The sequence below is a fragment of the Tachysurus vachellii genome, chromosome 22 (genome assembly GCF_030014155.1).
Source record: "Tachysurus vachellii isolate PV-2020 chromosome 22, HZAU_Pvac_v1, whole genome shotgun sequence".
NCBI classification, from domain to species: Eukaryota; Metazoa; Chordata; class Actinopteri; order Siluriformes; family Bagridae; genus Tachysurus; species Tachysurus vachellii.
This window is the reverse complement of record NC_083481.1, coordinates 1,667,776-1,680,000: the sequence shown is the minus strand read 5'-3', so window position 1 is coordinate 1,680,000 and position 12,225 is coordinate 1,667,776. Positions and strand designations below refer to the sequence as shown.

Here is a 12,225-nt window from a genome sequence, read left to right as displayed (position 1 = left end):
GAGAGAGAATGAGAGGGAGAGAGAGAGAGAGGGAGAAGGAATGATGGAGAGAGGGGGAAGGAATGATGGAGAGAGAATGAGAGGGAGGGAGAGAGAGGGAGAAGGAATGATGGAGAGAGAATGAGAGGGAGGGAGAGAGAGGGAGAAGGAATGATGGAGAGAGGGAGGGGGAGGGAGAAGGAATAAGAGAGAGAAGGAGAGAGAGAAGGAATGATGGAGAGAGGGAGAGGGAGGGAGAAGGAATGATGGAGAGAGAATGAGAGGGAGAGAGAGAAGGAATGATGGAGGGGGGGGGGGAGAAGGAATGATGTAGAGAGGGAGGGGGAGGGAGAAGGAATAAGAGAAAGAAGGAGAGAGAGAAGGAATGATGGAGAGAGAATGAGAGGGAGAGAGAGAGAGAGGGAGGGAGAAGGAATGAGGGAGAGAGAGAAGGAATGATTGAGAGAAAGGGAGAGGGAGAACGAATGATGGGGAGAGAGGGAGAGAATAAGAGAGAGGGAGAGGGAGAAGGAATGAGAGAGAGAAGGAGAGAGAGAAGGAATGATGGAGAGAGAATGAGAGGGAGAGAGAGAGAGAGGGAGGGAGAAGGAATGAGGGAGAGAGAGAAGGAATGATTGAGAGAAAGGGAGAGGGAGAAGGAATGATGGGGAGAGAGGGAGAGAATAAGAGAGAGGGAGAGGGAGAAGGAATGAGAGAGAGAAGGAGAGGGAGACGGAGAGAGAGGGAGAAGGAAGGAGAGAGAATGAGAGAGAGATGTGGAGAAGGAATGATAGAGAGAGAGCCAGAGAGAGAGAGCTGGAATAAGAGAGGGTTGAATAAGAGACCGCTGGTGAAATCTGTTCCTAGTGAATATGTGACCAACTTCCTGCTCCTTCAGTTCTCTCCAGCGCTGGAAAGCTGATCCTATATTAACACGTCCTACTTCTTACCTTATCGTAAGTCTTTCTTCTCTTTCTTTCTTTGTTTTTATCCTCCATGTCAATGTTAAAACCGCTTTCTGCTAATGTCACACATGCGCACTGAACACTCTCTCCGCCCATACTGACAAGACACGCCCCTTTATGCTAATGTCACACATGCGCACTGAACACTCTCTCCGCCCATATTGACAAGACACGCCCCTTTATGCTAATGTCACACATGCGCACTGAACACTCTCTCCGCCCATATTGACAAGACACGCCCCTTTATGCTAATGTCACACATGCGCACTGAACACTCTCTCCGCCCATATTGACAAGACACGCCCCTTTCTGCTCATTGGCTACAGGTTAGTTTTGTATTTGTTTAGTTTTGTAGCCCGACTCAGTTCTCTGAAGCGTTTCTCAAACAACGCAGACCTCACCTTTAAGATGTGATCAGTTTTACATCTGTAATTGCAGTCCAGCTTACAACAGGATTTTAAAAGCTTCCCAATATTTAATATACGTGTTGATTAAGTAACATCTCCTGCTTGTGTTCAGTCATTGTTCTTTAGAGGATGTTGAGCTGCAGTGAGTTGCTCTCCTGTAGATTGACTTCCTGTGCAGCTTCTTGTTTAGATCGTGGCTGCAGAGTCGTGTGGTTTATTTATTTATTTATTTATTTTTGGCGATTTATTTGATGACAGCTGTAGGAGGCCTGAGAGAGGTCACAGTGAAGCCATCAGCCGATTGCCAACAGGCCATCAGTCTCTCGTGTGTGTGTGTGTGTGTGTGTGTGTGTGTGTGTGTGTGTGTGTTATGGATGTGCTGCTCCTGCGTGTTCGAAGTGTAATTAAGCAGAACACCATGATATTGTGTTGAATATTAAATCATAGCGTTTCCGGCGTTTTAATTGCAAGCAGGAGTTTGGGCTCATGCTGTGTAAATAAACTCAGTCACGCGCTTCAGCAACATTGAGCTCTTTTGTTTACTTTCAGAAGGAGATTTCGTGACACCGAAAGGGCTTCCAGCAGCTTGCTGGAGAGGAACATTTGCAGGAACTCGAACGACGAGTCTCTTTTCGCAACAAGGTGTAAATGCGTTTAAACTCTGCTAATAATTCTATTCACAGAAAGGTGTGTAAAAGGTGACGTGTTAAAATCTGTTAGACACTTTTGTCTCTGGAATATGAAGCAGACGAGTCTCACTGCGTTCAGGTTCCATGCTGATAGACTTGACGTGATGGAATCCAATCAGAAGCTGCTTCAACAAGGTGTTGGTTGTGATTGTGGATCGCTCAGAGGACGCGTGTCTCAACCAGTCTGAACGTTCATGTAGATCTGGATGACGTAGCAACTGCTTCAAGCTCAGGGTGAAAACACTCATGGTATCAGTGAGTAGTAGTGTGAGGATCTGATCCCATCACTGGTGTGGGTGTGTGTGTGTGAGACAGGAGGATGGATCTGCTTACAAAACAACACAGAGTTCTTTTACAGTTTGGGGAAAAGGAACTGGAACATGTTCTGTATCGGATAACGACGGTCATGTTTGCACACACACCTCAGAGTAAACACGGAGATTTAATATTCACTGCATTTACACAAGTGTGTGGAACAGCTGCAGGAGGAGCAGCTGTCGCTCGCCGTGATTAACACCATTTGCATAATGGCTTTTTGTTGTGTGTGTGTGTGTGTGTGTGTGTGTGTGTGTGTGTGTTTGCATACAATTATATCAAATGCTATCTCACATTCAGGTAAGAAAGCTTGTCCCTGGTCACGATCACTTATAAATCTTCAGCTCTCTGTATATGATTAAATCATCTGTGGCTCTTTATTATGTCACTTTGTAGAAGCCAACATTCTGTTTTCATATTTAAGCGTAGACAAAAATTTATCAAGAGTAACTCCTCCTAGAGCTTTCAGCCACATGCACCAAATTCGGATATGTTGTAGACCCTGGTCTGAGGTTTGTCGCTTTTCTAAGCGATCTGAGTACCGGTACTTCTGGTACTGGGTCTCAAAATGGCCTTTTTTCCCATAGACTCCCCTTATAAACTTTGGAGGTTTATAACTCGACAAGCTTTCTAACTATCTACACCAAACTCTGCTCCTTTAGGGTGATACTCTGAACAAACTTTTATATCAGTGTAACGACTGGCCTTTTGGTTGTCCCGAAGCCCCGCCCCCAAAATATGCAAAATCAAAATACTTTTTACAACATGGACATGTGACATATCAAAACACTCAGAACAATGAGGGGAACTCAACAAATCTAGTTGATCTCGCTCTGCCTCGTCCGCTACACCGATTCGCCCGATTCGATGGATTTGTCGCCACTTTTCCTTTCTGTTTTAAGAGATCGGCGTCTGTCGGATCACAAACAGAAGGATAAAATCCACAGGAAGTCTGCTGTGTGGTTCTCGTTATCTCATCGAAGGAATCGAAACATGCCGCTAATCTGTAAGGTGTCCCAGCGCGACAGGAGCACACACACGTTTATCCTGGAAGCTTTATTAAAGTCCAGAGACGATGACAGAGGTTTCATTTTTAATAAAACATAACAATCGCATCGTAAACCATGATAATGTTTCTGTCGTTATCATAATGATGAGTAATTGTGTTGTCATGGTTCCTGGTTGTCTGCCGTTACCAGGATATCACATTTCTGACCTGTGTGTGTGTGTGTGTGTGTGTGTGTGTAACAAGCACCCAAATCAAATTATTTACAGCTGCCTAAAAAGTTATTTTACTGATTTGAATAAAATATCATTTAACTTTTTGTATTTTTCGGTCATTTACTGTTCAGCAAAAACATTTAGGGAATTTGAAGAAAGATTAAAACCAACACACAACAGATCCTTTAAAGAGTGTGTGTGTGTGTGTGTGTGTGTGTGTGTGTGTGTGTGTGTGTGTGTACTGAGTACTAGCGAGATGAATTGTGCTTCCTTGAGGTTTATTTATGTTGAATATTCATGATGAACTTGACCTCTTCTGACACAAGGTGGCAGCAGCAGAGGAAGTAGTTTATGTAGCACAAAGTGGGAAACTTACTGCCCCAGATCATGTATTTTATTTATTTATTAGATTAAAAAGTGAAGCTAATCACAAGGAAGCGTTACGGCTGACGGCGTCGTTTTATTCCTGTGTCAAAAGACAACATTAAAACATCTCACCGCATCTCAGCTTCCACACTGTCCAGGATTCACAGCAGATTCGTAACGTAGCCACCTGAAGACAAAATCAGTAGAGTGGTGTGTGTGCGTGGCTGTGTGCGTGGCTGTGTGCGTGGCTGTGTGCGTGGCTGTGTGCGTGGCTGTGTGTGCGTGGCTGTGTGTGCGTGGCTGTGTGTGTCTCTCTGTGTGTGTGTCTCTGTGTGTGTGTCTCTGTGTGTGTCTCTGTGTGTGTCTCTGTGTGTGTCTCTGTGTGTGTCTCTGTGTGTGTGTGTGCGTGGCTGTGTGTCTCTGTGTGTGCGTGGCTGTGTGTGTCTCTGTGTGTGTCTCTGTGTGTGTGTCTGTGTGTCTGTGTGTGTGTCTCTAGCATTGATTGAGCTTGATCTCTGTCACTCCAGGAGAGTTTTTGTCTGGCCAGTTAAATAGGTGTGTGTGAGGGGAGGCAGGACTGGTGCTGATGTGACACACATTTATTTAATCATTTAAGCCACAAATCTACTGTCTGACTGTCTGACTGTTTAACTGTCTGACTGTCTGACTGTTTAACTGTCTGACTGTCTGACTGTCTGACTGTCTGACTGTCTAACTGTCTGACTGTCTAACTGTCTAACTGTCTGACTGTCTAACTGTCTGACTGTCTGACTGTTTAACTGTCTGACTGTCTGACTGTCTGACTGTCTGACTGTCTAACTGTCTGACTGTTTAACTGTCTGACTGTCTGACTGTCTAACTGTCTGACTGTTTAACTGTCTGACTGTCTGACTGTTTAACTGTCTGACTGTCTGACTGTCTAACTGTCTGACTGTCTAACTGTCTAACTGTCTGACTGTTTAACTGTCTGACTGTCTGACTGTCTGACTGTCTAACTGTCTGACTGTCTGACTGTCTGACTGTCTAACTGTCTGACTGTCTGACTGTTTAACTGTCTGACTGTCTAACTGTCTGACTGTTTAACTGTCTGACTGTCTGACTGTTTAACTGTCTGACTGTCTAACTGTCTGACTGTCTAACTGTCTAACTGTCTGACTGTCTAACTGTCTGACTGTTTAACTGTCTGACTGTCTAACTGTCTGACTGTCTGACTGTCTAACTGTCTGACTGTCTGACTGTTCATATAAGAAACGGTACCAGGACAAAAACCATGATGCTCATACTGAAGAGATGCAGCTTGTATTATAAATCCAAATTTACATCTGATGATGTTTGTCTTGTGAACCGTGTATCAGGAGGCGTCTTGTAGCGTGGATGTAGTGTGTGTGTGTGTGTGTGTGTGTGTGAGAGACACTTTTGTGGGGGTAGAAATATAATCCTGTGACAGTAATCAAGTCCTTGTGCTTGGAGAATGTGGTGTTTTATATGATTATTGTTAATAAACACTACAGTCAACATCAGTCAGCTGTTTGGGGGAAAATCTACTTTATTCCGCTTCAGGCTTCTGTGTGTTTTACTTTACTAGGTGTTTATATAAAGTACTGTCTGTCTGTTCATCTGTCTCTCTCTCTCTCTCTCTGTCTCTCTCTCTCTTTCTCTCTCTGTCTGTCTCTTTCTCTCTCACTCTGTGTCTCTCTCTCTCTGTCTCTCTCCTTCACCTCTCACTACTGCAGTGCTTGCTTGTCCCCCCTCGCTCTCTCCCTCTCCCCCTCCCTCTCTCTGTCCTCCTCCACCCCTCCTCTCTCTCTCTCTCTTTCTCTGTCCTCCCCCACACCCCTCTCTCTCTCTGTCCTCCCCCCACCCCTCTCTCTCTCTCTCTCTCTCTCTCTCTCTCTCTCTCTCTCTCTCTCTCTCTGATACATGCTGTGTCTCTCTGTGTCTTGCTTGAACTTAAAGCGCATCTCAGGAGCAGATCCTGAGCTGACAGATAAATTACAAGCTGTGGACTCCTTACATTTGCTTTTTTTGTTGTTGTTTTTTTTTTTTTTTTTTTTTTCACGTGATCGCAAGAATAAGAGTGAAGAAGAATATCGCTAAGCTGCTGAACGAGGAATGAGTGGAAAGAGTGCCGTTTGTTTATGGACAGTCAAACTAGAGTTGTAGGAGTGTGTGTGTGTGTGTGAGATCTCAGAGCTTCACACCTCACGGCACAATGAGACGAGTGAAGACAGAGACTGTTCACGTGTAACGAGAGAATCCATGTGAGATTAGAGCTCTGGCCGTCTTGATTCTTCTCACTCGCAGCCGAGGTACGAAGGAGAAACGTCCGCTTGTGCTTTTGTTTCAGCTTTGCGCTAAAGTGTGTGTGTGTGTGTGAGAGTGAGTGAGGGGGAAAGAGGGGCATTTTGGATTGTTGTGATCACACTGCGTGGCCCGGGTCAGGATGCAGGTGTCGTTTGTGTGCACCGACCACCGCTCGATGAGCCGCAGCACGGACGAGCGCATGAACCGGCAGAACGCCAGCAGCCCGAACGCCGGCACGCGCAGCAAGTTCAGAGCCGTTGCCATGGTGGCACGCAGCCTCGGACAACTGTCCGTCCAGAGCGTGCCGTCCTCCAGCGACCAGAGCATAAGAACCGGCATGAAGTATAGGTGCGTTTACTCTCACGTGACCTTTTTTATTGCTGTTATTGTTATTAATCTGGTGTGGAATCGGTCCTGAGGCTGAATATCAGTACACACAAACCTGCTGAACAAATAGTAAATATTCCACAGGAAAAATAATCAAACGTGTTTTTAAATCAACTTCTAGCTATTATAAGAAACAAAAGTAAAGACCAGATAAAACAAAACTTCTGTTTTAAAGACAGAAAATTGAATTAATCTGGACTTCGATTCGATTCGATCTCTTCAGCAAAGCATTAAAGTCATACGATACTTTAATACTCCTGGTCTCGTTACCGTGAGGATTTCTGCTCGGTGATGTAATTAGCAGCTTTGGGATTGATGCTAAATGCGTTATTTAATCAGTGAAACGTGAGATCGTCTCACAGCGGACCGCACCGACTGTCACGCCTTTTCTCCTCGACAGCATGCGTATGAAAAGATCGCCAGTGGAAAAGAGCCTGAGGAAAAAATCGCATAAACACAGTGTACGGTTTTTGTAACACACGTGTAATAATAACTCATAAAAAATGGGTTTTTCTCATTTTTTTGTTTGTTTTTTTTTTATTGTAGGTGTTATTTATTTATTTATTTATTTATTTATTTAACGTTAAAAACGAAGGGCTTTTATTTTATTTTGTTAATCGATTCATTTGTTTCTTTAACAGTAAACATTTTCCTCGTGGTATCTCAGAGAAGTGTGTTATGTCCTTTATCACAGAATCACACACACACACACACACACACACACGTCGGCATGTATGTCGAATGTGAAGCTGGAAACGATTTAAACGAACTGTTATTTGATGGAAGACGTTTGTATAAATAGCCGTACAATGAGACACAGTAACATGAACCCTGTCCAGGAGTCTGCGGGATTTTACGTGTTCAGTTTAAATCACTTATTTCACCTGCACACCAACTTCATGAGCATTTTGCGAGACTTGTGTCTTCGGTATCAGGGAGGTGAGAGTATTAATACGATGAGGTCACGAGTGTCCGTGCCCTATAGGAGGAGGAGGAGGAGGAGTAGGTATGTGTCTGTGGTTGCTGACACACTGCAGTGACTGAGATTCAGAACACATCACACTTAACACCTTCTCTATTCACACTTTACTCAGTAGTTTCAGCTCTCTGAGATTTGCCTTTTATGCAGTTTTGTGTGTTCGGACGCGGGCCGTGTGACGGGCAGGTTGTTTTATTTATAGCGGCACATTTTCTTGAACGTGAACCTTCACGGCTCTATATTTGGAGTTCTGCACTGGAACAACTCCGTTAGGACACTTCATCATGTCTCCTTACATGTAGGATCACTGGAGGACGTTTCATCAGTGATCAGACGCCGAGGCGCCCTGGGCTGTGTAAGCAGTTTGTTTTTGTGACCGTTAAAACTACTTCAGTTTACCACTGAACAACAAGGAGAAAGATCAACAACAACAAAATACATTTAATAAATAAACTGCTAATGTTCACTGAATATACAAAAGCATCTTAAACACTGAATCTGTATATTATTAAAAATAAAGTGTGTAAATCTCATGCAGTAAAGTTTCCCCCGAGCCATAATAATCCTGGGAAACTGTCAGAGTAAATCTCTGTGACATTCTCTAACACACACACACACACACACACACACACACACCAGAGCTGCTGAGAGCACTCAGAATACGGCACACACACACACACACACACACACACTGCTTAAAAATAAACCGAGCTTCCTCTCTTGTTCTTTCTTTTTTTTCCCCCCCCTAAACAAACCAATTAGTTGCTACGTTGTTTTTATTTATTTATTTATTTATTATTTCTTGTGTGACTTGGAAACTGTTCTTTATGTGCTGGCTCGCAAAAGAAAGTGACAGAAGCTAGGAAGATAAGTGCATGCCTTTGGAAAGTTGGGTTGCTTAGCAACAAGACGGACCTGTCCTGTTGCTTTCGCATTAAGACCCACGTCGAGTTCCCTACAAGTTTAGCAGAGCTACCGGAACTAAGCGCTTATGTAAGCCTGCGTTAAAGCCGCCGCACGAGAGCCGTCGATCCACAACCGCGACTTTGTACAGGCGTAGGAGACGGACGAAGTGTTTATCGTATAGAAATATCTTCCAATGTATCTCACGTGGGATGTTTTTCACTCTTGTGTTATCAGGTTAATTGAATCAGGTCACTTGTAAGTAGCTACAAGGCTTTCTTGTTTGTTTTATGGTTTGTTTTCCAGCTCCCAGACCTGATGCACTGACAAATGTGAAATCTAATCATATTTTTTGTCATGAATAGCAACGTCATGCACCGGTTAGTGATCTGTTCTAAAATAAGTCCTCGCTCTGTAGCAGGATTCCATTTCAAATTCTTGGCAAAGTGTCTGTGGAAATATTTTTTTTCCCAAACGATCAACCGAGCAATAACGAAAGGCGACAAACAAACATGACCTAATTAAGGCTGGGCGATACGGCTGAAAACCGTATCACGATATCAGTGTTTCATGTCGGTCGATATCGATAATTATTGATCTTTTTTATGACCCATTTAAAATAAGGTTCAGGAGAAAAATGTATTACATTTAAACATTATTATTTTAAACTAAACCTTCCTCTGATCGTAATCCCTTCAGTTATTAAGACCAAACTCACATAATTATAATGTAAACATAAGTCTAAAGTCACAACGAACACTTAACAATTATCTCTTAACATTTAAGGTGCAAAATGAAAGAAAATGTAAGAAATGCTTAATAAAGTGTAATAAAATAGTGCAAAGTGTTAAATATAAACAGAGAAACCTGAGAATTTAGTGCAAGTTTAGTGCTATGAAGTTCACTAGCTGTTCACCTTCTGGTGAATAAAGTGTGTAAAATATGTGCAGTGTTTTTTAAACGTAAATAAAACTGAGATACATCTGTAATATAAAACACAAACCTGATACACTACAGTAACATTGTTTGAAATATAAAACCTACAGAAATATGAAATAGTTGCTGACTTTTCCTCTTTTATTTACAATTTCCTCGCTCGCTGCGGCTCATTTCCTGCTCATCAGTCGCCGGTTACTGAAGAGGAATCCAGCAGACCGGCACGAGACAACGATATGGCGCAACCAAACGTGATACTGTTACACGATTGACTGTTAGCGTGTCACTCCCTACGTTGCTAGGTTAGCAGAGAGCGAGTGCCTTTGTTAATGCAACCAAACCTGCTTCGCATCCTCTGTTTTCTTCCGACGAGGAATAAAAAAAATCGAACGTTTTATCGAACACGTTTTATTGATATCGATCACGTGTCTATCACGATACATATCGTTATCGTTTTATCGCCCAGCCCTAGTCGTACTTCTACTATTCGTTTCCTTGTGTTACTTTCACTTTCTTTTCTTCAGTATCTACTTTCAAAGATCTTCAATTGTAGAATGTTTCAAATTTACAGCACAAACTTCTTGATCGACTCATTCGGACCAAACGTTTGGCGCATAAGCTTTTAATTACGCTATATAACCAAAAGTATGTGCACCCCAACCACTTTATATATGTGTGTGTGCTTTAATTATTCTGCTTTTACTGCTGTAATAAGCTCCACTCTTCTCACAAGGCTTTAGACTAGATGTTAGATTTGTGATCATTCAGCTACAAGAGCATCAGTGAGCTCAGACTCTGATGGTGTTCAGTGGGGTTGAGTCAGAGTCGAGGCTCTGTGCAGGACCACTCGAGTTCTTCAACTCGTGCTAACAGTTTAGAGAAGAAACACGTCGTGTAGGTTGACACACAGTGTGTAATGTCGGTGTTCGACAGCAGCTCCAAGGCAATGTTAATGCAGGAATATTATATTCGTGTGAGAGGAAACAAGGTGATGAGTTCTGCTGACTCGTGTATGAGGTGTTTGTCACAGAGATGGAGAGCGAAGTTGTCATCTGACTCAGGGCGAGTGATGCACTGTAGTTCCAGCTAATCCTGTATCTGATGACACGGCGTGTCTTATCATTTAGCCGTACTTTCCTTCTGATCACTCCAATCGTAACTGACGTTAACTTCTCACGAGTCTGAGGTGTCATCAGTTACCCAGCGTTTCCTGTAAAGTCCTTACATGCAGGTTATGCAGGCCACCTTGTCATTATGTCATAGAGCTTCGAAGAAGTCTGTGTCGCTGATGCAAGCTGGTTATGTAGCGCAAGCATTCTGGTAGAACTTCAGTTAATTACCAGCTGCAGCAATGCCGGTGAGCAAAACCCCATTCCAGCAGATCTGGCCTGCCGTTTCCTGCGTTCGAAGCTAATCTGTAACATTTTGTCAATCCTGAGTGTAATAAACTGGTAGAATTTCACGCTGGACCTGCGGACAGCTGGTCTGATTGGCTGACCGAGTGTGTGGATGAGGAAGAAGTAGTAGAAAAAGATGTTCTTGTATTTTATGCTCGTCTTTCTCAATTGGAAACGGACACAGATATTTTATGGAGCTGGTTAAATTATTTCCTGAGGGTAGTCGCTAATATTGGATACAAACCACTTTAGAGATTTAAATTACGGAGCGTGTTTATTGACGAGGAGTCACAGATGAAAACCGTCGCTCAGCGTCAGCACTGATCACTTGTTTACATCCGGAGTTTTCTAGAATTTTACACTCCGTCCTCTGCCTAAGTGATAAAATCAGTGTCACTGAGAACGTTTGTGCGCAGAACGGATTTAATATTAGATTAGATTTATTGTTTGAGCTGCATAAAGCCATGGTACTGCTATGTGAGGTGCTGTATAGTTGCACTAGGTGCTCTGTGAGTCGCTGTATAGTTGCTCTAGGTGCTCTATGTGAGGTTCTGTATAGGTGCTCTAGGTGAGGCGCTGTATAGTTGCTCTAGGTGCTCTATGTGAGGTTCTGTATAGGTGCTCTATGTGAGGCGCTGTATAGTTGCTCTAGGTGCTCTATGTGAGGTGCTGTATAGTTGCTCTAGGTGCTCTAGGTGAGACGCTGTATAGTTGCTCTAGGTGCTCTATGTGAGGTGCTGTATAGCTGCTCTAGGTGCTCTATGTGAGGTGCTGTATAGGTGCTCTAGGTGCTCTATGTGAGTTGCTGTATAGGTGCTCTAGGTGCTCTATGTGAGGTGCTGTATAGGTGCTCTAGGTGCTCTATGTGAGACGCTGTATAGGTGCTCTAGGTGCTCTATGTGAAGTTCTGTATAGTTGCTCTAGGTGCTCTATGTGAGACGCTGTATAGTTGCTCTAGGTGCTCTATGTGAGACGCTGTATAGTTGCTCTAGGTGCTCTATGTGAGGTGCTGTATAGCTGCTCTAGGTGCTCTATGTGAGGTGCTGTATAGCTCAGAGCTCAGTTTCTGTACTGTAACACACATATGTCTCTGTAACGCCCTCGTCGAAGCTCCCAATGACGGAAAGCCGATGACTCGTTGAAGGACATTTTTGTTACTTCAAGGATCCTGACCGTTTGGAGGGGCAAGAGATCAAGTCACAATAATCAAGCCAAAGTCTTTTCTGCATAAATTCAGATGTTGCAGCGTGGTCTGGAGAAGCAGGTGAAGCACATCAAGCTCCAGAGTTCCTTATCATTCCGAAGCACAGATTTACTGCCTGCTCCTTCTGTATTGATTTTTCTGTAAGATTTAACCACTGAACCGAAATTGGCCTT

At 43.4% G+C, this 12,225-nt stretch overlaps 1 protein-coding gene across 8 annotated transcripts in view; it reads left to right on the top strand.

Annotated features, from left to right (window-relative positions):
• Nucleotides 1-12,225, top strand: part of kcnab2a (potassium voltage-gated channel subfamily A regulatory beta subunit 2a) — a 72,400-nt gene that overhangs the window by 35,195 nt on the left and 24,980 nt on the right. Inside the window, exon 1 of one of the 8 annotated variants that reach the window (XM_060858074.1) lies at nt 6,006-6,594. The exons of 5 other annotated variants lie outside the window; for them this stretch is intronic. In XM_060858074.1, the coding sequence (XP_060714057.1) occupies nt 6,386-6,594 (209 nt within the window). In that variant the 5' untranslated portion in view covers nt 6,006-6,385. Of the gene's footprint in view, nt 1-6,005; nt 6,595-7,901; nt 7,968-12,225 lie in introns of those variants that run through there. 2 more of the 8 variants (XM_060858068.1, XM_060858076.1) reach the window with 2 other exon arrangements.